At 37.2% G+C, this 25,311-nt stretch overlaps 1 protein-coding gene across 6 annotated transcripts; it reads left to right on the top strand.

Moving 5' to 3' along the window:
- The first annotated feature begins 386 nt into the window (after positions 1–386).
- On the top strand, positions 387–24,236 carry POLI (DNA polymerase iota). Of its 6 annotated transcripts, none has more exons than XM_006060214.4 (10): positions 387–549; positions 2,196–2,318; positions 5,673–5,837; positions 9,609–9,761; positions 11,537–11,773; positions 12,713–12,891; positions 13,692–13,783; positions 16,149–16,279; positions 21,361–21,566; positions 23,172–24,236. In XM_006060214.4, exons 1-10 carry the CDS (start codon positions 402–404, stop codon positions 23,985–23,987), a joined length of 2,250 nt encoding a protein of 749 aa, XP_006060276.3. In that variant the 5' UTR covers positions 387–401; the 3' UTR covers positions 23,988–24,236. The 6 variants fall into 6 exon arrangements, with proteins under 6 accessions (XP_006060276.3, XP_025128909.3, XP_006060279.3 ...); XM_006060217.4 differs by lacking the exon at positions 387–549 and adding an exon at positions 565–768; XM_006060216.4 differs by lacking the exon at positions 387–549 and adding an exon at positions 570–1,046.
- The last annotated feature ends 1,075 nt before the right edge of the window (positions 24,237–25,311 follow it).

Here is a 25,311-nt window from a genome sequence, read left to right as displayed (position 1 = left end):
TTTACAAGGTCGCCTGGCTCTCACCAAAATTTCCATCTATTCCCCCACCCCCATCACCATAAAATTTCAGCATCTCCAGGTTAGCATTTCTAACAGTTGACCGGGAGAACAAGCTGCCTTCTACATAAAAATAAACATTTAAAACTTGTGATAAGAAAGTAACTCCGAAGACCGCAAGGGGAAAAAAAAAAAAGAAGAGTTGTTTGGGATGGTAAACCCTCCTTCAAGGCTACGCAGGAGAGAAGTCCCAGACGCCGGTCAGGAGGATTTGCAGCACCGGTGACCGTCAGGGCAGCCCGCGGCTAAGTGCACACTGCGCAGGTGCGAGCCCCGCTGCTCCCCGCGGAGCGCGGGCAGCCGCGGCCGGAAGCTGCCTTTCGGTGGGCGGTCGCCGGGGGGGAATGGAGAAGCGGGGGGTGGAGCCTGAGGAGGCAGGCGGCGGCGACGAGGAAGCGGACGCGACTCGGGCCATGGAGCGGGCGGAGGCGGGGGCGCCCGGCGGCTGGCCCGGGGCGCTGGAGCCTGACGAGCTCGACGACCTCCCTTGGTGTAAATGAGCAGGCGGGGCGGGGCGACGAGGGCGGGCGCCCCGGGCAGCGGCGGAGGCGGCTGCCGCCGTTGGAGAGCGACCGTCCCCTTCCCGCCCGCGTCCCGCCGTCTTCCCGGCTCCGCCGAGAGAGCGGCCCATCGCCGCCTGGTGTTCTGAGGCCAAGGTCCCCGAGAGGGGCGGCTTGGCCCAGAAAGGGAAGGTCGGGCGCGTCCAGTGGGGTAATGGAGGCTGCGCTCGTCTCCCTTCAAACAGCCCCGCGAAAGCGGAAGGGGCCTCGGGTGCCTCAGGGTTGCGGAAGCGGGAACCTTGTCGCCCACTTGGCAGAGGTTGCGGCCCGGCCTCAGCGGAAGGGACCGCCCGGCTCGGAACCGAACCCGGCCGGGTCTGCAAGTGGCCGCCTCTCTGCTGACCCGCTTCCAGCCTCGGGGCCCAACCCCTGTGGTTTGGGGCCAAGGCTCTCTCCTTGCCAGCCTCCCCGCCCTTCGTTTTTAAAAAGGTTGAAAAATTTTAAATACTTTTAGGTTTACAGAGAGATGCACAAATAACTTTTACCGACTTTAATGTCTTACGTCACCGCGATACATTTGTTAAAAGAAAGTAACGTTGGCATAGTAATTAATTCTCTTAACGGAAGGACAAGCTTTATTCAGATTTTACCAGGGTTGATTTTTTTTTTTTTCCATTTAATTTGTTTCTGTTCCAAACTCCAAACCAGGATACCACATGGCATTTTAGCCTGCCTTGTTTTTAACTGCTGTTAATAGCTGAAATTTGTCTTATCCCTCTGCCCCCTCCACCAAGATGTGAACTACTTTTTAAAATCCAGGAAATATTTACTCAATCTTTAAATTTAGCGAGTATTTGTTGGTAGTCTAGGTATGGGCTATTCAGCATTGAACCAAATAATCCTGATCTCATGGGAGCTAAATATAGTCCACTGGGACCCAGAGATTCTGTCTTCTGTTTTGTGTTTCAGGTTATTTTTTTAAGGACATGCCACTTAGAATAATTTTTTGTTGTTTACTCGCTAAGTCATGTCTGACTCTTTTGTGACTGCATGGAATGGACTGTAGCCCACCAGGCTCCTCTGTCCATGGAATTCTCCAGTCAAGAATACTGGAGTGGGTTGCCACTCCTCCAGGGGATCTTTCCTACCCGGGGTTTGATCCCTGTCTCCTGCTGCTGCTGCTAAGTCACTTCAGTCTCCTGCATTGACAGGTTAAATCTTACAATGAGCCACCAGGGAAGGATAATTTTTAAGTTGGTTGGAAGATTTGCGTTTACAAACTTTTCAGCCCTTTCCAACTTACTTTAAATTTTCCTATAAACTTCAAAGTCCTAGGATTAACTCTTGCATCTTCCATTATTGATAAAAGGTTTTTTTCCCTTAAAATTTATTACTATCTTGAGAAAAATGCAATACACAAAGAAATAGTAAATGGGACTGAGGACTCTATTGTGGGTGGAGTTTCTCTCATATCCTTGTAAGTTTTAGATTCTTTGACACATGTAATAAATCCAGGAAAAAAAAACTTAAAAATCTATATTCTTTCTTGGTTGCCATGTTTTAAGGGATTGGCAGTTGCTCAGAGACGATAAACAGGCTGAATGTGTTTTTTTCATTTGGTTGCATATCGTGCCACAGTTCATGATGAGCTGGAACCAGCAGGAAGTTTTTCATGTAGAGTCATAGTACACGTGGATCTGGATTGCTTTTATGCACAAGTAGAAATGATCTCCAATCCAGAACTAAAGGACAAACCTTTAGGTAATTCTGGACTTTGATACTATTTTCATTGTATGATATGATTTGTTATTATTTATTCTGATTTATTAATCATGTTGGAAGCAGTTCTGTGATGCTTTATAGACAGTAATCTTTATTTCACTACTGGATGTAAACTTTATGAGCCTCATTTTCTAAATGGCAAATGTGAGAGAAGTAGTATAATTAACCAAATAGGAAGACCACAATAAACGTCTAGTATTTTTCTCGATGTTTGAAATTTTACAGCCATTTTATCTCAAGAATAACCTTTAAAAAAAAAAGTAATAGGCATTTTCAACTATTCTCCCACTTTTGAAATTAACTATTGAATTGTGTAACAAAATATTTGGATTTTGTGTGACAAAATAATTGGATTTTGAACAACCCAAAATATTAAGGCATGCATAGTACAAGCTTTTCATGAAAACATAAGTATGTTTTAAAATAAAAAGCAAAGAAATTTTACATTGGGGAGTTAGTATTGTGTTGGCTTATTTTAATATTTTATTTTTACATTAGAAAAGTAAATTTCTAAAATTTTATGCATGTAGTAAGGATTTATCTTTGAGTAAAAGCATGATGGGAGGGATTGGGGGCAGGAGGAGAAGAGGACGACAGAGGATGAGATGGCTGGATGGCATCACTGACTCAGTGCACGTGAGTTTGGGTGAACTCCAGGAGTTGGTGATGGACAGGGAGGCCTGGCGTGCTGCGATTCATGGGGTCGCAGAGAGTCGGACACGACTGAGCAACTGAACTGAACTGAAAAGCATAAACAGCAGTTTTGGTCACTTGCTGCTACCCTCTGGTGTCTACTTTGGTTTTGATAAAACCCAATTCAGCTCAGCCTAGTTTACTAAGGAACAGAGGATGACTGATGAGTACATTTTGGTTAAGGTCTAGGGTCTTTAAAATTTCCTAAAGATGTCAAGGAGTTAGGATTAGGGAACCTGAATTTTCTTCATTAGGCATTTCTAATTAGTAGCATTGTAAGATGTTGTGTAAGTAATGATTAGTAAAGAGGGGTCGTATAATTAAGATGCCAGCTTCCCTGTTGGCTCAGTGGTAAAGAATCCACTGCCTGCCAGTGTGGGAGAAGTGGGTTTGATCCCTGGGTCTAGAAGATCCCTGGAGAAGGAAATGGCTACCACTCCCAATATTCTTGCCTGGGAAATCCCATGGACAGAGAAATCTGGCGGGCTATAGGCCACAGGGTCCTAAAAGAGGTGGACAGGACTTAATGATTAAACAACAACAATGACAATATTTGCTAATACAAATGAAAGCCTATGTTGTTTTCTCCTAGAAACCGTCAGCATAATATTCCTTATTTCCTGGTAATAATTCATTACTGCATTTTAATTTGTTTAGTCAATAAGTCATATCCGACTCTCCTGTGACCTCATGGAATGTAGCCTGCCAGGCTCCTCTGTCCATGGGATTCAACAGGCAAGAAAACTGGAGTGGGTTGCCTTTTTCAGGAGATCTTCCCAACCCAGGGATTGAACGCCAGTCTCCTGCATTGCAGGTGGATTCTTCACTGCTGAGCCACCATTAGCAAATATATGACTACTTAACTTGGGCTGGTGACACAATGGTGAGTCCATATAATCCTGCCTTAAAAGACTGATTTTTTAGTTAAGGAAGTGACTAATCTGGTTTTTTAATATAGTTTACTGATGAATCATAATTTATTACTTTTGACCCCCTGATTCTGTTTTGGGGCATCATCTGACATATCAAAAATAAGTGAAATGTTTCTTTGCCTGTTTATAATATGAGAATTTTAGGGAAAAAGCAAACAGTTTTAGCAGTTATAAGTCAGTGGTAAATTAGAATTTTTAAACAGTGTGTAGATGATCATAATTTAATCTTTTTGATAAGGAGGGGCTCATGATGCCACTTCACTGTCTAATCTTTTCTGTAGGTTACTGTGAAGAAAAGTTCAGTCATTAGAACATTTACTGGGGGAGATTACTAATAACTGTGTGGGTTGGCACTCGGAGAAGGCAATGGCACCCCACTCCAGTACTCTTGCCTGGAAAATCCCATGGACGGAGGAGCCTGGTAGGCTGCAGTCCATGGGGTCGCTAAGAGTCGGACATGACTGAGAGACTTCACTTTCACTTTTCACTTTCATGCATTGGAGAAGGAAATGGCAGCCCACTCCAGTGTTCTTGCCTGGAGAATCCCAGGGATGGGGGAGCCTGGTGGGCTGCCATCTATGGGGTCGCACAGAGTCGGACACGACTGACGCGACTTAGCAGCAGCAGCAGGAGGTTGGCACTTGTAACAGAACATAGCTTTATATTAATTGGGAAGTTATTCAGAAGACAAGTTAGATTTTCTAGTAGTGACCAGTAGTTAATTGTAGTCAGTTACTTTCATCTGCCTTACTTGTGGTAAAACATGGCCTCAGTTCAGTTCAGTCGCTCAGTCGTGTCCAACTCTTTGCGACCCCATGAATCGCAGCATGCCAGGCCTCCCTGTCCATCACCAATTCCTGGAGTTCACTTAGACTCACGTCCATAGAGTCAGTGATGCCATCCAGCCATCTCATCCTCTGTCGTCCCCTTCTCCTCCTGCCCCCAAGCCCTCCCAGCATCAGAGTCTTTTCCAATGAGTCAACTCTTTGCATGAGGTGGCCAAAGTACTGGAGTTTCAGCTTTAGCATCATTCCTTCCAAAGAAATCCCAGGGCTGATCTCCTTTAGAATGGACTGGTTGGATTTCCTTGCAGTCCAAGGGACTCTCAAGAGTCTTCTCCAACACCACAGTTCAAAAGCATCAATTCTTTGGCGCTCAGCTTTCTTCACAGTCCAACTCTCACATCCAAACATGGCCTAGAGTTATATATAAAGTTATATAGAGTTAATTCAACATATTTTTTTTTATTGTTTGAAAAAAATCCTGGAAGGACTTTATTTGTATCTTTTTGCTGAAGACTTCACAGAATTGTTGATTTGTGGTAAAAGTGAAAGTGTTATTTGCTCAGTCATATCTGTCTCTTTGTAACTGCATGGACTTTAGCCCGCCAGGCTTCTCTGTCCATGGAATTCTCCAGGCAAGAATACTGGCGTGGGTAGCCATTCTTTTCTCCAGATCATCTTCCCAACCCAGGGTTTGAACCTGGGTCTCCCACATTGTAGGCAGATTCTATGCTATTCTAGCCACCAGGGAAGCCCCTGATTTGTTAAATTGTACTTCATAGACCTTTGATGGATGGAGGCTATATTTTTTAACTGAGATAGAGATTTTTATTCTTATCAAAACATTGTATTATAACTTACAATTATAATATGAAATAAGTAAATTTTCATTTTCAATTTTCTCATAAAATGTTTGTTTTTTACAGGGGTTCAGCAGAAATATTTGGTGGTTACCTGCAACTATGAAGCTAGGAAACTTGGAGTTAAGAAACTTATGAGTGTCAGAGATGCAAAAGAAAAGTGTCCACAGCTAGTATTAGTTAATGGAGAAGACCTGACTCGCTACAGAGAGATGTCATACAAGGTTACAGGTACAGATTTTGGGCAATATACTTTCAGCATTAAATTTTATATAGGATGCCTGTTAGCTACATGATTGTTCAGTAAGTATAAAGTGCATAAGTCAGTTTTCTTATTTGGGGGCTTTCTCATTTAAAAAAATTTATATGAGAATGACTTAATATGTCATGAGTAAATGGTGAAAGAAACGTATAGTTGGAAGGAATTGAACTCAGTCATGGGTGATGTTTATATAAATATGAGAAAATATAAAAAAATTTTAAAGTGAGAAAATGGAAGAAGATAAACCAAAGAAAACCAGATACTTAAATTTAAATGCAAGCTTGAATGAACTATGAAGAAATATGCTGTACTCTAATATACTAATGGTAGTTGAGAGAGACTTCTGTAATGTTTGATTAACATAATTAAAAAACAATTTGTTAGGAACTGTTAGCAAAGATAATGAGTATATTAGTTTTTTTTTTTTTAGATTTTTATGTATGTATTAGATATTTCAGTGTGGATAAACTCCCCCTTACTAAGGTTTGGATTTGAATCTTGCTGTTTTAGTAAATTATAGGAAAAATGAAACCATACGTGTACTGGCATATGGCAAATAGATATCATTTTAAAGTGTATAAGAATCAGCTTTTTACTTGTTTGCTAGTATTTTTTATTTGTTCTTTTGTTATTTGTAGCAGTTTTCAGCTGAAAGAGTTAAATGTACTATCCCAGAGCTCTTACAAATTAATAAGAGGAAACAAGCTTAAGCAAAATGGACAAAGGATATGAATAGGCAGTTGACAAAAAGCAAACTCGACAATGTGAAAATGGAATGCTTAAATTCATTCCTACTAAAAATAAGAATGTGAGAAAAAGGAGAAACAAAGTATTACAGTCTTAAAACAATCTAGAAGCATCTTTTGAAATTAAAGATACTGTGTTCTTTAACCCAAAAATATAACTGCTAGGGATTTATCAAACAGAAATAAAATGATAACACATATGTACAAAAATGTCTCATAGCATGATTCATAATTGCTAAAAATATGGAATGAAAACATGTTCATCAGGATGAAAATGGCTAAATGAATTTAAGACTTCTCTATAATGGAATATTATATGGCCATTAAAAATAGCTCATTGGTATCATTTCATTTGATTCATAGAGGTATGCCTTGTTGAGTGGGTAAGAAGCAAGATGCAAAAACCTGTATCAGGTTTTTCCATATGTGTAAAACAGTGACCCAAACACCTTCCCCCACATATGTGTATGTGTCTATGTACGCTTAGGAAGAGAAAGAAGAGAGGGTGTGATTATATGTATATATCTGAATATTCAGAAAATATTTTTTTATGTACATAGAAGAGATGATGTAATACATACAGTTGTACATCTTTGTTCTTGGTGATCTTTCACATCATCCATATAGCTCTTCCTCATTCTTTTTAATGCCTGCACAGTATTCTATTATATTTTGTCCCAAACTTATTTAACCATTCCTTTACTGATTTGAAGACAGTGTATCTCATTTTATGCCTGTTGTCCTTATGTAATCATTAATTGCATCTCCTTTCATTCAAAAGATATCTCATTTTGGATGATAAATTATGTAGTTTCTCTTACGCTGCTGCTGCTGCTAAGTTGATTCAGCCGTGTCCGACTCTGTGACCCCAGAGACGGCAGCCCACCAGGCTCCCCCGTCCCTGGGATTCTCCAGACAAGAACACTGGAGTGGGTTGCCATTTCCTTCTCCAAGTTACTCTTATAGTGAGGGGTTATTAGGCTCTTACCAACTTTTTGCTCTTAAAAAATATCAATATGTGCTTCAGTAGACATTTTCATATAGAACTTTTCACATACTTTCGTGAAGATATCCTTAAAGTAAGTTCCTAAAGTTCAACTGCTTGATCAAAGATAATTTGCGTTAGGAAGTTTGAGTGCTGCTACATGGTGCACTCAGATTTTCCTAGCACGTTGCTAGTATGTATGAGAGTATTAGATGTTTATAAGGATTTTGCCTGATAGTTGAAAAAAACAGTAAATCATTGTTTTGATTTGCATTTCTCTATGAGAAGTTTGAGCATTTTTTTGGTGTATTTTTGGTCATTTATATACATGTTTTGTCTTTTTTGCTTTATAATGTCAGACTCATCAGTCTAAATGATTTCTGTACCACTGCAGCTCTTCACAGTGAAAAGTACACTAGAAAATCAATGCATAAATCTCAGTTTTTACACTGATTCTTAATTTATAAATTAGTATCTTGAAATAATTTAAAAATACACTAATATAATAACAAGAAATATTCTAAGCATGATTTATACATTGATAAAAAGTTATTTTGTTGATTTTTTTTCATGGTATTTTTGGAGTTGAAATAGGAATGTAGCCTAATAGTCCTATACTGAATTTATCTTAGACCTATTTATGACATATAACCTTATTGTTTACTTCATACCTTTATTCTATAGTATTCCATTTTTTTCCTCTAATTATAAACTCCTTTCTTTGGCCTTGTGTAATCATAAGGTTTAATAAATGCATCGTGTTTATTAAATTGACATTTTGACAGCAAAAAAGGTTAACTTCACAAATGGATAAGTAATTTATTCCTGTGACCTGGTAATAGAAATAATATAATCAATCCATGTTCAGCAGTTACCAGCTTTGTACATGATTCTGTATTTAACTTGCTTTTCTGCTTGGTAGTTAAAATTTGTCCTTTATTTTTCTTATTGTAGTATTGTTTTGATAAACTTTTATTTTTTACCTGTTGTTGCTAGGCATCAGATATATGCTTTTGGGAGAAAAAAGGCAGAAATTGGTGAGGGAAATTCAAAAGAATTCTTTTATATGGTCAGACACATTGTCAGTTTTTCTCTCGGTTTTCTCTTAGTAGGTTGGAAGTGATTTTTGATGGTCACTAGATCATACTGTTTCTTTATTAACTGTTTTACCCTGCTGTTATCAGTGTTAGCACTAATACAACAGAGCTTTCATATTATAGGACTTTAAGAACATATGCCTTTTTGTATAATAAGTGACTAATAAGTTGTTTTCTGCCACCCAGCTGGTATCAGTAGATGATTCAGAGAGAAGTGAAAATTCTTCTTAATGGTTTCAAGGTTAAATTTTAATCCTAAAAATGAGACTTGATAGTCTTTTTGAACTTATTTCAAATCTTGGTTCAGTTCAATTTAGGAAACATTTGACATAAGGACTGGCATTGTGCTAGAGGCTGGACATTCAGATACATGTGAGTCACGATCTGTCTCTGTCCTTATGGAATGAGTTGGAGGGTGACTAGTCAAAATATTGCATTGTAGTATATTTTGTATTAAGTAATTTTTCTTTTTGACTTAGTATTCCTTGGAAATTTAAGTTTTATTTTGTTTTGCCTTTTTAAAATTCTAGTGAAAAGTATAGCTTGAGTCTATTATTACTTTACTTTTCTAAGCAGACTCTATGACCTACTGCTTCAAGATCATAATTAACTATATTCATTGACATTTAATGTACTACAGATAAATTATTGGTATAGGAGATTGTGCTAAATATTGCTATGAGTATCTGCCCAGGGAATGTTATTTTTGGACTTATTTTATTGGAAAATATTGCCTTTGTGCAGAATATGGCACAGAAAAAAAAATCGCAGTTAACTGACTTTATTCAAGATATTGTGTAATTGTGAATATACGTAAAACCTTTATTTTGTTATTTTTTAAGCATAAAAGAGTTAAATCTATTCTAGTTATAACTTCAGTTACATCTGTGCTCCAATATTATTTTAATTTAGAGTTGTTGGAAGAATTTAGTCCAGTTGTTGAGAGACTTGGGTTTGATGAAAATTTTGTGGATCTAACAGAAGTGGTTGAGAAGAGACTTGAGCAGCTTCAAAGTGATGAGCTCTCAGCACTGACTGTGTCAGGTCATGTATACAATAATCAACGTAAGTGGGTTCTTATGCGCTCTATTTAGTAACTTAAAGTACCTGCATTTCTTAATGTTCAATCAGTTCAGTGAGTTGACTGTGTCTTTCGAAAGTTTTATGGCTTTTGTTGCCATAATTCAGCCATCAAGGTGATTAAAATTAGACATTGTTATTCCATATTAAACAGGCAGAAAAAGGTATTTTGATGACATACAGCTCAGTGCTTTGTGCACTTTTCATTTCTCTGACACAGTCCTGTGTTAACCATTTTTAAGTGTCATACCTCTTTTAGGCCATCTTTAAGTTACAGGAGTTGGCTTCTTGGAGTAATTTTTGGTTTTCCTAAAACCATCTTAAGCAAAATTCTAGGTAGACTAAATTTGCCATTGTTGCCTCTTTGCTTGTTCGCTTCTATTCTCCCAGGGCACCAAGAGCCTCCCACGTTAGCCCTTGTGGGAGCTTAGCCTGGCCTACCTACCGTCCTTTGCACGCTCATATTTAATCAGTTCAAATTCATCTCCTTCACAATTAAAGTGCCAATGACTGATGATATTTCCAGGGTAGTATTGTGTTTGAAAATAAGCTGCAGTCAGCTCCACTGAATATCTCCTTGGGCTGTCAAACATCTAGTGACTGCTGGTGACTTCTAGACCCTACCACATAGAAGGCAAGCTCCTGTGTTTCTGTGTAAGATTTGTCCTGACCTACTTGCTCCTGGGTCTCAGCCCGCCTGTACTTCCTCTTACTCCCCTTTTCGGGAGCTGATGTGATCAAGCTCCAGTCATTCTCCACCTGTCTGATATTAAAGAAGAAAAGAGGTGGAGCTACAGTTCTCTTTTATAAGAAAATATGACGCTTTCACGTGTCCTTTGTACTTGTGCTCGTTTGTCACTTACAAGGTCTTGGGTAACAAGAAGGTTCCAGGTGTGTTTCTGTATAATTTTTACAGCAAACTTGGAGTCTACCAGTTAGAACATATTATAGAGACCTAGGTTTTATGGCCTACAAAGTCTAATTCTTCATGATTCTTTTCTCTTTTGCATAAGATTTTGTTAATTTTTTTTTTAACCTACAGAGAAGTTGATGGAACAGTACAGTGAGAACAGTTATTATGCCCTTCCTTGTAGATACTCCTTTTGTATCATTTTACACATTTGCTTTATCTGTTTATTGATCAGCCGATAGATCGTTGAGCATTTGAAAGTAAATTATAGACATCATGGCACTTCAGACATAAATACTCCTGAGGATCAGGACTGTCTCATATAACTCTAGTGTCATTTTCACATCTAAGGAAATTTGTTTCTATATAGCAGTTTCCCTATACTTTTAATAAAAGATGTCTTAACTGTATACAAACCCAAAATTGTTTTTAGTAGCACATACCACTAGTGTGAAAACTTTAAATTCAAATCTTTGAATCTGAAATATTAGCTATATCATTAATGTAACATTTTTACTTTTATGCTTACTTCCTGGTGAACATGAGTAAAAGTTCTGGTAGTGCCAGTAGGAATTTTTTATGAGAGATCAATTTTTGTAATCTGTTAATCATTCAGCACTCTCAGTATGTATTTGCTGTCACAGGCCCTTGGAATTCACTTGTGATAGTTATTTTACAGAATTGCTGTGAAGAGCCAAAAGAGATTAGTTAAGTGTGCAGCAGTGTGGTGGTGTTGAGGGGTAGGGTTGGATATAGATTAAGCCCTTTATCTTTTAAAAACTCATTTGTTAAAAAACAAACAAATAATGTTTTGACGATGACTTTTAACAACATCGGCTGTTTTCTGTAGCTGTAAACCCACATGACACGTTGCACATCAGACTCCTCGTTGGATCTCAGATTGCGGCCGAGATGCGGGAAGCCATGTACCAACAGCTGGGTCTCACTGGCTGTGCTGGAGTGGCATCTAATAAATTATTGGCAAAATTAGTTTCTGGTGTCTTTAAACCAAATCAACAAACAGTCTTACTACCTGAAAGTTCTCAAGATCTCATTCATAGTTTGAACCACATAAAGGAAATGCCTGGTAAGACAAATATATTTGAAAAACATATATTGGTTTTACTATATTTCTTTTAAGTTTAAATATTACAGTTATGCATAATTAATTCTTATAGACTCTGTGTACTTGGCTCTTGTGTGTGTTAGTTGCTCAGTCAGGTCCAACTCTTTGCAACCCCTTGGAGTCCCACCAGGCTCCTCTGTCCTGGGATTCTCCAGGCAAGGACACTGGAGTGGGTTGCTATGCCCTTTTCCAAGAGATCTTCCCAACCCAGGGATTGAACTCATGACTCCTGCACTGCGGGCAGATTCTTTACTGTCTGAGCCATCAGGGAAGTATACTTGGCTCTTGGTGAAAACCAAAAGTCCCCCCCAAAAACCTGACGTTTTCTGTAGAGAATCTATATTAGGAATTTATATATATGAAAGTACTTTTCTAATTTTCCCTGCTTTTATATTGTTTGAATATGATCATGAAATTTATAACCTGGAAACATATGGTCCTTTATTTTTAGTACCTGGTTCATACTTTAATACTGTACCTCCATCTAGAGAATGGAATTGGTCTTTCACATACTCTATTTTGGGATTGTATATAAAATATTAGGGCCACAAAGGACCTTCAAAAGCAGCTATGTCCAGTTTTTATTTTAAAGATGAGGAAACTGATTTTCTTGAGGGGTTCAATGAGGTCATTGAGGTCATTTTCAATGAGGGGTTCATATCATTGGGCAAATTTGTATTTCTGAAGATCAAATGCTTACATTTTTATAGACTATCAGTAATATATGTATTAAAATTCATTTCTGTGGCATTAAATTTTAAGTTTGATCTCAACAAAAATACCAATGGTATCCAAAATTATGGTATCAAAAGATGTGGTTGATATATTTATAATATTTTAATTAGCTAATTTTAAAGAGAAAAGCTATTGTAACACTACATGCACCTCTTTTTGCTTTAGGTATTGGCTATAAAACGACCAAACGTCTGGAAGCACTGGGTATCAGTAGTGTGCGTGATCTTCAGACCTTTTCATCCAAAATATTAGAAAAGGAATTAGGAATTTCAGTTGCTCAGCGTATCCAGAAGCTCAGTTTTGGAGAGGATGACTCTCCTGTGACTCCCTCAGGACCACCTCAGGTATGTGAAGATGTTACTTATTTTAATGGAGTACTGGTGGTCACATTATTTGAGATAAAGAGTTCCAGTTTTACTACTGTATTCTTACCGTTCCAGTTTGCTTATTAGGTTAGTACGTGATGGTTTTCCTGTGAGAAGGCTATTATATTAAATTAATAAATATTCTTAAATTGAATCTAAGAATTAGTATTTAAATCTCAAGTTAGCCACTTTGACTATTGCTTAATTTTAATAGCCTGTATTGTATATAGGAGGCAAAATAATTTGTAAAAATATTGTTTTCAGAGTAGTCTAATGATTTAGGAAGTGGAGAAAGTTTATAATCACCCAGGTAACAGTGGTTTTTTTTCCTGTGAGATAATAATATATATATATATCCCATAGTCATCATAAACCTTTCATGTAGGTAGTATTAACATTTGTTCATACCTTTTCTTCCCTACCTTACTCCCTTTTCCTCCCGTAATTTTTTTTAAGATGAAGATACTGTATTTTAGAAAGGGTAAGTAACTTGCCCAAGATTAAACTGAGATTCAAGTCCTAGGAAATTAAGAGCCTCACTGTAATCACACATTAAAGCTTGGCATTGGTACTAGAGCTTTGTAATTTTCTTGATTTCCAATGCACTTTCTAGTGGAGTACAACTTGCAGATAAAAAGATTTAGTATAAAAGTGAGCTAAATGGCTCAAACTAAGCATAAGAGGTAAAGAAAGTGTTGATTATTTATTTGACATATACACTGATAATTGGATATGCTTATTTGGGTTTATATTAATACTTATTTGTGCTTCTTTGGTAGTCCTTTAGTGAGGAAGATTCGTTTAAAAAATGTTCATCAGAAGTTGAAGCTAAAACCAAGATTGAAGAACTACTTGCTAGTCTTTTGAACAGGTGATTTTTCCATTTTACCATATCATCTTACAGATTCTGTGTATAGTACATGGAAATACTATATATTTAATATATATATATACTATGTATAGTATATATATATATAATTGATGTTCTTTCTTGGAATTTGCAGATTAACTGGAGACTAAACATGTAAAGATCATCTATCTCTGAACCTCTCCACATTATAAAGTATTACAAAGGTAGTAACATATGTCCTTAACTAAATTTAATTCATCTACTTCCACTGGTCTTAATATTAGTAACATTGTGGTTTACTGTGGCTCTTAAGCTGCTGATCATACCTAAGGGAGTTTTGTGGGTATCTCTGGAATCGCTACACTCACAAATTTGTGATGATTGAGGATAGCAAATTGATGGAGAAAGCAGAAGAACCCTTTTATCTCCTGTGCCTCAGACTATAGAGTCAGACGAAGGAATAACTTAATGGGACTGTGTGTGAGCAGTGAGGGTGACTGTGTGTATGCTCAGGGTTACTGGCCTTTAAATACATGAAGAGTGTTAATTGGAATTATGAGTATACAAATAGCATAGCATAAAATAAAAGACATTTCATTTTCTGATGCTCCTTTGCTGTCATATATCTATTTCTCAATATTCCATAGGAGACTGTTACTTCCTTTCCTCCCATTTCTTTGATTTCTCAAAACGGGATGTTAGGGGTCTAACAGCTTTGGGTAAGTGTGCTTCCGTAATGATGTTAGGATGGCCTCTGTGACTAAAAAAAATCATTTTTGGATGACTAACTCTCAGAAAACTGATAAAGTGAAATTTCCTTCAACTTTGCTGCCACATGCATTGCAGTTCTCATGTCTTGAGCAAGGCCATGCAACTCATCATTTGCTGCACACAGCTGGCTGACTGTATGATGCAGCTTCAGGGATATGACTCAGGCTGAGCCTTCGAGAATGCTGGTGAAACTGGGTCATCTGCTTTGCTTCAGCTAAATAAGACTATTATGAAATGCCAAGCCACTGGAAACAGTTCTAGACAAAGGGAAACCACAAGAATTATACATTTTATAGGTTCCCTTATTTGAAGAATCAACCCAGAAATGAGTCTAGATGCCCTAAACCTATGAAACACTATTAACCGTATCTCCTTATCTTTGCTTGGCATGCCCTCTTCTATACAGTGGCTTCTTATTTCAGTGACTGAGGTATATAATGCCATCTAGCTGGCAAAAAAAAGTATCGGAGTATGCGTGACTGTTCTTGAGCATATGATTATTAATACTACAGATATGTAAGAGGTATAAAATCATACGTTGTTTAATCCTTTCTCCAGGCACTGGCCTTAAGATTGCTTAGAGTATAACCCCTTTTTTGTATGTCTTAATTAGTTACAGGAGCCAAATTATACTCTTTGAATTGCATATTAACTTAACAGAACAAGTTTAACTGGAAGATGTTTAAACTGGTAACATGTTTATAGGAACCAGTTGAGATATTTTATTATCTTAATAAAACAGCAGTCAAGAAGTTTTGTGATTAAGCAATAAGGAAAAAAATGCTTACTACAAAAATCTAAATATTCTAATTCAGAATCAATTTGATTATGCTTAATACTATTTGTATTTCATGTTTGTGATCTTTTAGTGCATTGGCATACAATGCACTAAAGAAAGGTAAATGTTATTCTTTGATGACATTTATTTTCTGTTAGTGATTAGATTTTCTACTTTTTAAGCAAATTTTCCATGGCATTAAAACTTTTGTTTTCAACAACAAAACCAAGATAATTTGGTGGATCACTTTTTAAGATTCGTGGACGAGTGTTTCCTTTCCTAAATATGTAATTGACCCTTCACATTATTGTTCTAATATGCCATATAATGGTGATATTACTGACTCCCTTGGATATATTTGAGAAGTGCTTTTTGACAAATAATTTCATTAAATATTTGTTTTCTTTTTGTAGTCTTTTTAATGTGTAAAAATTTTGTCATTTTTCATATATTTGCTTCTGTCAGTAAATGATTCTCAGTTTCTTAAATTTCCTGCTGATTTTAACATGTTACTTTTAGTTATGATTTGGATTTGGATAATAAAATGGCTTGTTATAGTTGTATCTTATTTCTGCTTTTTTCCTGATAGCACTCAATTCTGTGTGAGGCCTGAGAGCCTTACATTTAAAATTTCAAGAGTTTTATTATGAAGACTTTATGAAGTTTACTTGAGCTATTCAGGGACCTTTATTGCCTACTGCCTGATTATCAACTATATTTATAATTGTTACAGTTACTCAGTCTGGCACCTTTAAATAAATGAGGTATAGTCGATCATCCAAAAAAAAAAAACCAACTTTTTCTAATTCCTTGTTTCCTGTTTCTCTTTATTTTTAGAGTCTGCCAAGATGGAAGGAAGCCACATACAATAAGATTAATAATCCGTCGGTATTCATCTGAGAAGCACTATAACCGTGAGAGTCGTCAGTGCCCAATTCCATCCCACATAATTCAGAAGTTAGGAGCAGGTAATGGATCGTTTAATTGGCATTCTGATCATTTAATTGGCAGGTTGAACTCTTAAAAAACAAACTTTGAGTTAGAAAAATGATCCAAAAATGGGTAATCCTCACATGGAGTTAGTGAGCTATTAAGTACTTTTTTTCTACAAGAAATTTTCATTAGAAAACTTTTGTTGTTTCAATAGATAATAAAAGTAAATGCCCTGTTGAGAATGCTTCCCAACTCCAAAGAAAACACCAAACTATGATAATTAACTATATGGCATGAGATAATTTCTTTATGAGCATTTAGATTGTTTCCATTTTTTGGCTATTCTAAAAAACTGGGCTGTGGACATTTGGGTGCAAGTCATCAGGCAGATATATGCTTTTGTTCATCTTAGGTAGATTACAAAGCATGGAATTTCTGGGTTGTATGGTAGTTGAACTCTAAGAAACTGCCAGATTTTTTTCCAGTAAGTATAACAAGGTAGATATTCAGCAACAGTATAGACGCTTTCAGTTTTTTTCATATTCTCATTTATGTTTTATACTACCATTTTCTTGACTCATTCTCATGACTATGTAGTGGTCTTTCATTGTTTTTTCTTCTTTTATGGATATTACTTTTGATATCATATCTAAAAATTCTTTGCCGAATGCAAAGATTATAAATGTTTCCTATGCTTTTTTTTTTCAGAAATTTTATACTTTTAAGATTTATATTTAAATCCACTTTGAATTAATTTTTATGTGTTGTGTAAAGTTAGAGTTTTAGTTTATTCTTTTGCATGTGAGTGTCCACTTGTTCCATAGGATTTGTTAACAGACTGTTCTTTTCCTATTAAATTGCCGTGGCATCTTTGTCAAAAACTAACTGATCATAATAAATGTAAGGGTTTCTTTTTTGCCTTTCTTATCCCAGTGATCTGTATGTTTATCCTTATTTCAGTTCCACCCTGTCTTGATACTTTCTTGTACGTTTTGAAATTAGGTGGTGTAAGTTCTCCAGCTTTGTTCTTTTATGAAGTTGTTTTGGCTATTCATGGTCCTTGGCTTTGTTTGTGGAAATTTTTTTTTTTTAAAGGAATTTTATTTCTTTGCTTGTTATGAGTTTATTCTGATTTTCTATTCATTTTGAGTCAGTTTTGGTAATTTGTATCTTCTCAGAATGTATGCATTTCATCCAGGTTGTCTAACTTGTTATCATGAATTGTTAATATTCCCTTGTAATTCTTCTCATTTTTATAGGGTCTACAGTGATATCCTCTCTTTCATTCTTGATTTTGATGATTTTTTTTTTCCTTTGTTATTCTAGTAAGGTTTATCAGTTTTGTTCATCTTTTCAAAGATTCAACTTTTGGTGTCATTAATTTCTCAGTTTTCTTTCTACTTTGTATTTCATTTATTTCTACTCTGATCTTTGTTATTTCCTTCTTTCTGCTTGCTTTAGGTTTAATATGCCTTTTCCTCCTGGGTTCTTAAGATGGGCAGCTTACTTTATTTATTTTATATTTACCTGTTTTCTAATAATTCAGGTTTAGAGTTACACATTTCCTTTTAAGCAGTGCTTTCTTTAGCTGTATTCCATAAGTTGTGTTATGTTTCTTATTCATTAAGCTCAGAATAGTTTATAATATCTGTTGTGATTTCCTCCTTGACCCCTAAACTTATTTAGAAATTTGCTGTTTAATTTACAAATATTTGATTATGTTTCATATAACCTTTTATTGTTGATTTCCAATTTGTCTTTATGTTGACCAGAGAAGATATTTGAGTAATTTCAGTCCTCTTATATTTATTGAGCCTTCTTTTGTTGCCTTGCTTATGGTCTGTCCTGGAGCGTGTTCCAGGATTTGCATTTGAAAAGAAGAGTTGAGCAACACTGTCATACCATTCTACTGAGCTAAAATTTGTGGCCTCTTCCTCTAAAATAGCATTTTTTGAATGACAGTTTGTCTGGATATGTAATTTTTGATTGGTTTCTTTGCATACTTTGAGTATGGTATTCCATTGCTTTGTGTTCCATTATTTTTGATGAAGAGGCAGCTGTTAAATAGTTTAATCAGGAGAGATTCCTGTTACTAGTTTCAATCAAGAAAGCATAACCACACAGAGATTTGAACACTGAAGGTTTCAAAAATTACTAAACTATGATAGGGAATAACTATCAAGATACAAAGATACCCTTAAGAGGTACCCTGGGGCTAAGGAAAAGTAGCCAAGGAAGAGCAGACTTGGAAAGAGAGTCTTCCTCCCCTCTAGGAGAAGATGTGGTTGCGGAACACTGGATGGTGGAGAAATCCTTTGAGTTACCTGGCCCAGAGCTGCTCCATAGTTACTGGGCCAAGAGAAACCACCCCCTGACCCCCAGAGGAGCTGCAGCTGGCTGGTGGGCACGTGGGCGGCCTTGGGATGATGGGAGTTTTCTCCCTGGTGGGGCAGCGTGTGAGCTGGGGTACACAGGCGTCTGTGTTGGGAGGGCTTCTGTTGATAGTCCTCCAGGATGTGGGCAAGCTGAGATCAGTAGGTGTTCATACTGAAGAGATCTTCATTTTTCTGCTAGTACAAAGGTGGAGGGTATGGTGCCTGCATAGGAAGAGCTGGAGGAAACAACCCGCATAGGCACGGCAAGCCTGTTAGGTGGGTGTGTGGAAGGACTCCAGGCGAGCCACAGGCCTGTTGTGTGCAGTGTTTGGGTTGGTGGTACCATGGGAACACGGTCACTAGGCTTGACTGGGGCTGGGGTTGCTGAGGGACTGAGCCTTCCACTCACATGTGGTGTGGCAGAGCACTAGTAGATATTTCCACACATATGTACTGTGCACAGACCAGGTTACAGAAGCAAGAAAAAGTAAAAAACAGTATACTGGAACAGGAAGAGAAGCCCCCTTTCTAATTTAGTGATCCTCCAGTTCTCTCCACTGACAAAGCTTAAGAATTATGTGTAATGTAAAAAAAGTTTCAGAGTCTACCCCATTATCACAGCAGGTACTAAGTGTGATTTGGAGTTGAGAGGCAGTAAATTGTTACCAGGCATGGTTGTACCCTTGTTTTCCTTTATATGACGAGTCACTTACCTCTTTTAGCAGTTTGACTATATGTGTGTTAGTCCCTCAGTCATGCCTGACTCTTTGTGACTCCATGGACTGAGTCTGCCAGACTTCTCTGTCCATGAAATTCTCCAGGCAAGAATGCTGGAGTGGGTAGCCATTCGCTTCTCCAGTGGTTTTTGTGTTTATCTTACTTGGAATTTATTGAGGTTCTTGATTCTGTAGACTAAATTTTTAAATGAAATATGGGAAGTTTGGGGCTCTTATTTCTTCAAATCTTCTTTCCTTTTTCTTTCTCTTCCGAGAGTCTCATTGCACATATGCTTGATATTGTCCTATAGGTGTGTTAGCTGCAGGAGACAGGGATTCAATCCTTGGGTTGGGAAGATACCTGAAAAAGGGTGTGGAAACCCACTCCAGCATTCTTGCCTGGCAAATTCCTTGGACAGAAGAGCCTGGTGGGCTACAGTCCATGGGGTTGTAATGAGTGGGACAAGACTAAAGTGACTTAGTATGCATGCACGCACACTGATAGTCCAGTAGTTAAGAATCCACCTGCCATTGCAGGGGACATGGGCTCGATCCCTAGTCTGAGAGGATCCCACATGTCATGAGGCCACTAAACCCATGCACCCCAACTCCTGCATGCCCTAGAGCTGGCGCTCTGCAACAAGAGAAGCCACAGCAACGAGAAGCCTGGACACCACCACTTGAGAGTAGCTTCCCACAACCAGAGGAAGCCCAAGCACAGCACTGAAGACCCAGTGCACCCGAAAATTTGAAAATGAAATTTTAAAAAACTCATGAGAAAAATAATAGCAACTTTGAAGTCTTTGCTAAATCATACTTAAAGTCAGTTTCTATTGACTGGTCTCCCCCCCGAGTATGAATCACACTGCTGTTTTTTGTATGTATTGTAATAGTTTGTTGACGATTGGACATTTTAGATAATGTAAAACTCTCAATTTGGATTTTTCCCCCTGTGGGCGTTTTTTTTCCTTTTCTTTGTTTGTAACTTGTCTGGACTTAAGCTGCATAATCTACCTCTCCTGTGATGGGTTGCCCTCATTTCTCTGCTTAGGTTCTTTTTGAAATTAAAAACATTTATTTTGGCTTCCTAGGAGGTTACCCTGTTGTCTGCATGGTTTGGTAGTTAGAAAATAATTGGTCAAAAGTTTGCTCAAATACTACAGGCTGGAAGGCTTTCATCTGTACAGGGAGATGTGCTTGGTCGGAGGGCACTTTTGAGACGTATGCTCTTTTCAGGACTGCCTTGGCTTTTGTCTTCCACTCCTCCCTCTTGCATCTCCCTGGTATGCTTGTCTATTCTAGGCAGAGACACGTGGCGCGCTGAGGCCTTCTCTGCTCTCAGTCAGCTGTGGTTCTCTTGTTTCCCTATCTCCTGGTTGAATGTTATGTCTGGCCCACTGATCATCACTCACTCTCGCCACAGTTGCAGTCCCAGCTCAAGAGCCACGTGATCTCATTTGTTTCCTGGCCAGTTTGCTCATTTTTCTGGCATCATTGCCGGTTGCGGGCTCTTGCCCTCTTCCTCCAATCAGGTCAGTCTTTGCTGGCAGCAAAGCTGCTGGCTTTGACGGCCAGCCTCCTCCTGGTGAAACTGCTACCCAACCGCCCTGTGAGTGGGGGATACAGACGACTCCAGCCAAGAAGCCCGCTGTCCCCACTTTCGTACCTGAGTTCTGGCAGTTTTTCATAAGTCAGTGCTTCTCAATTTTTTCACCTTTGATTCATTCCAGAATTTCAAAATGATTATTTTTGACCATTTTGTTCAGTTTTAATTTTATGCGGAGATTTTCCAACCTCCACATTATCCCACAACTAAAAGTTCAACATTTCAAATCCTCTGGAAAGTTTCATTTGGCAGTTGGTGTTAATGTTGAGATGTCCCAGTTCAGTATGTAATGTCATGGTGTCCCAATGATATCTATCTAGGATTTTAATTTCTTAATCTAGGCAATATAAATTAGATTAAGCTCTTAACATTAATTTATGACATAGTATGTTTATTGTCTTCTTATACATTTTATTTAGGAAATTATGATGTGATGACCCCAATGGTTGATATCCTTATGAAACTTTTTCGAAATATGGTGAATGTGAAGATGCCATTTCATCTTACCCTACTAAGTGTGTGCTTCTGCAACCTTAAATCCCTAAATACTGCTAAGAAAGGGACTATGGATTATTACTTAACACCTTCATTATCAACAACTTCACACGCTGGAAAGCGCAGTTTTGTAAGTACACTGTTACTGGATTTGTCTAGTTAAATTACAAATATAAATTTGTGTTTAACTGATATAATTTAGAGGTTTTTTGAGGATGAGATTTGAATGACTTATATATATTAGTAGTATCTTTCATATTATGGTTACTAGCCTTAAGTATATTGTACTGTGGAATAAAAATAAAACATAAGCATCACTGGATAAAAGAGAAAACCTTGATAGAGGTACTCTGTTAACAGTATATAGGAATATGATGGTGAGCGCATATGAAAATGTTTTCAAATAACTAGAAATCGAATCTTGTTGTCAATTTATACACAAGCTACCAGCAGCTCCCCCACACCAATGTTTTTGTTCAAGTATTTAAATTTTCTTGGTTTTGAAATTATATTGAATTCTAGTAGCAATATTGATAGAGTATGAATGCTCACTTTATAATTGTAGAAATTAAGAGTATGGTAATAGAGAGGCAGAGGTCAGTCGTAATTTCAAATGATTAAAGAAAATGCTATATAGATGGCCATTCTGTAACTTTTGTTTACCAAATGTGGGATGTTTTATAAAATAATCTTTTACTAAATTATTTATGCCTACCATTAACTCTTAATTTAAATGTTTTTGTTATTTTATTTTATTGTTAATATAATTTTAGTAGTATTTTTGATTACACTTACAGAGTATGTGTACTCTGTGCACATACATGTTTTAGATTGAGCCTATAGTGAGAACAGAATAGTGTTATGGAAATACTGAATTAGTGCCCTCTTCAAAGTACTTTTTTTCAGTGACCCTTTTTATTAACTGAAATTTTAAAAGATGTTTACTTTTTAAAATTAGTCTGTAGAATGAAGATTAAACATCTTTAATTCACAGTAGTGTTAGAGGGGTAAACATAAGTGAAAGTACCTTGTTCATGTCTGGCACACAATAGGTGCTCAGTCAATGCTCTGGCCCAAATCTCTTCTGCTTTTACTTTTTTGAAATTACTGTTGTGTTGATGTTTCTTGAATTACATTTGACTATCTATACACTTTTTATGGTGCTTAAAACTAGAGGGAAAATTATACACATTAAAATGGAAGATGTTTTAAAATTTTTATTTCAGGTACATATAAAAGAATGTTACATTTTATAAATGATATCAGATTTTTACTGTAGAAGTATTTTTTTTCTTTCTGTTAAATGTTACACTTCAAAGTAGAGAATTTTAGAAAACCAGTCCTTGATCCTATCTGTGCACATACATGTTTTAGATTGAGTCATTGGTGAGTCATCATTTGCATAGGCCACCATTCTGTTATCCGCACAATTGGAAGTTTGAATACATGATTGTTAAGGTCCTTTTCAGGTCTCCAGATACATACCTACCTTCTGGCTCAGTGCTGTCTAGGAAGGAAGCCTTCTTCCTGGAATAGTGAGCAAAGGTCCACAGAGCAGTGTGACTCATTGTGGTGGATTAATCATTTCTAGTTATTTGGAACTGGCTGGAAGGACTGAAGTTATGGAGCAGGGTAGAAGCATGTTAGTCCCATAATAGCTACAGTTAGACTTCAGCAGCATGAATATTTAAAAGATATCGGACACCTAAATTACTCTCTTATCCTTATGTTCTAGAAAATGAAAGACTGTCATATGGAGGATTTTTCTAAAGACAAGGAAACAAATCGGGATTTTCTACCAACTGGAAGGATTGAAAGTACAAGAACTGGGGAGTCTCCACCAGATCCCATAAATTCTTCTAAAGAAAAAGACAGTAGTGAATTTCCCCTCTCCTTACTTCCCGAGGATATTGACCAAGAAGTCTTCAAGCAGCTTCCTGTAGATATTCAAGAAGAAATCCTTTCTGGAAAATCTCGAGAAAAAGTTGAAGGAAAAGGAAGTTTGAGTTGTCCATTACATGCTTCTAGAGGAGTATTGTCTTTCTTTTCTACGAAACAAAAGCAGGATAGTTCCTTAAATCCTAAAGATCATGTACCCAAAAGCAAACAGGTCTCCTCTGTATCTCCCTGTGAACCAGGAACATCACGTGGGAGCAGTTCCTCGTATGTGTCTAGCCAAAAAGAGTATTCACATTATTTAGACAGTAGCTTAAAAGATGAACGAATGAGTCAAGGACCTAAAGAATCTCAAGGATTCCACTTTTCAAATACAAACCCTGCTGTATCTGTTTTCCATTCATTTCCAAATTTGCAAAGTGAGCAATTTTTCTCTAAAAACCGCACCACAGACAGCCATAAGCAACCAGTGGCAACAGTCTCACGTCATGAAGGACTTAAAGAAAATAGAGAGCAAGAGTCTCCCGATGAGAAAATTACTTTTCCTTCTGACATTGATCCTGAAGTTTTCTATGAACTGCCTGAAGAGGTACAAAAAGAACTGTTGGCTGATTGGAAGAGAACGGGATCAGATTTCCACACTGTACATAAATGAGCATGCTCCAAAAAAGGGAAAGACCATTGTTCCCAGATAAACAGTTTATTAAGCTCTTCTAAATTAAACACTAATACTTTCAATAATGTAGAAACGTAATATGAAATGTTCCAGATAAAGCAAACATAGTTATGGGAAGAAATTCTGGCATAAATCATAAAAATATAACAGAAATAATGTAAAATATTACCTTCCTCTCATTCCTAACATGTTTTATATTGCTTTTCAATAAAAAGAATATCATGATCAGCATTAGTATATTTTCCATACATCATGGAAACACTGGGAGGAAGATATATATGACTGTGTATAAAAAATAGAGTAGCCAAATCATTGCTATGCTAGAGCAAAGAACAGGGCTTTTTCCTATGAAGTACAGAGTTGCTCAAGAAATTCACCTCTTTAGGAAATAGCCATAAAAAATTCTATTGCCAGCTAAGCTGCTAAAAATGTATAGGTCTTGGTACTATGTACCATTTGATAAGTTGATTTTTTAAAAAATGCCAAAGCAGTGTATATTCAATTAATGCTCCTTAGTATACCTAGAACCTACCACAATGCCTGGCACATGGAGGATGCTCAGTAAATATTGAAAGAATGAGTTGTGTGGCACAGGCCCCATGAGGAATTGGGTGGTGGAATATATATGTTGTAAAGAACTAGAAGGAACTCTCCATACGAGTTGATTAAGGGAAGGATGACACCAGAAATTCAAAGTGATCTGTCTTTAGGACTGTCAGATAATATAAGTCCACTTCCTCTGGCCTGTCTGTAAGGTTTAAGATTGGATGTGTTTGAATCTTCTCTACAATTTTGTAGATGAAGATTGAGAGATGAGATAAGGCTATCATACCCCAACAGATACACACAGTGACTACATGGATGGTATCCGCTGTTCCCCATTGTTGTTGTCCCTTTTTGCCTTCCAGATTAAAAACTGGATATAAGATTGTGGACATTTTATAATTTGCAAGGCATAGAGGATGTTTCTAGAAGACTCCAAAGTATGGCTCAGCACTGGTTTGGAGCAGTTCTGTGATTATGTAGATTAACATATCAGTGTTAATCCACTGATTGAGATTTATTATGAGCATTTATTATCACATTTAGATTTATTATGGGCATCTGAGTATTATTCATTTTCAAATATAGGTAAGCATTCTTTCTAGATGTCACCAAGTTCCATTAGTCAAAGTATGCATTTGTAATTATTGCAAAGTAAAATGTTGCACTAATTGATAATTATGAAAGCTATGTATTGGAGACAATAATTTTCAGTTATTGAGTAGGGAAAGGTATTGACAGTTAATACGAATGTTGAGGT

Source organism: Bubalus bubalis, chromosome 22 (assembly GCF_019923935.1).
Source record: "Bubalus bubalis isolate 160015118507 breed Murrah chromosome 22, NDDB_SH_1, whole genome shotgun sequence".
In the NCBI taxonomy this organism is placed as follows: Eukaryota; Metazoa; Chordata; class Mammalia; order Artiodactyla; family Bovidae; genus Bubalus; species Bubalus bubalis.
The sequence above is the reverse complement of the archived record's forward strand: the minus strand, read 5'-3'. Positions and strand labels throughout refer to the sequence as shown.

What these genes read in the sequence shown, in the direction of transcription:
- POLI (XM_006060214.4), top strand. Translation starts at nt 402, where the DNA reads ATGGAGAAGCGGGGGGTGGAGCCTGAGGAGGCAGGCGGCGGCGACGAG. An exon ending in CCACATAAAGGAAATGCCTG is followed by an intron (nt 11,774 to 12,712) that starts GTAAGACAAATA and finishes TTTTTGCTTTAG; the next exon opens with GTATTGGCTATAAAACGACC. An exon ending in ACGCTGGAAAGCGCAGTTTT is followed by an intron (nt 21,567 to 23,171) that starts GTAAGTACACTG and finishes CTTATGTTCTAG; the next exon opens with AAAATGAAAGACTGTCATAT.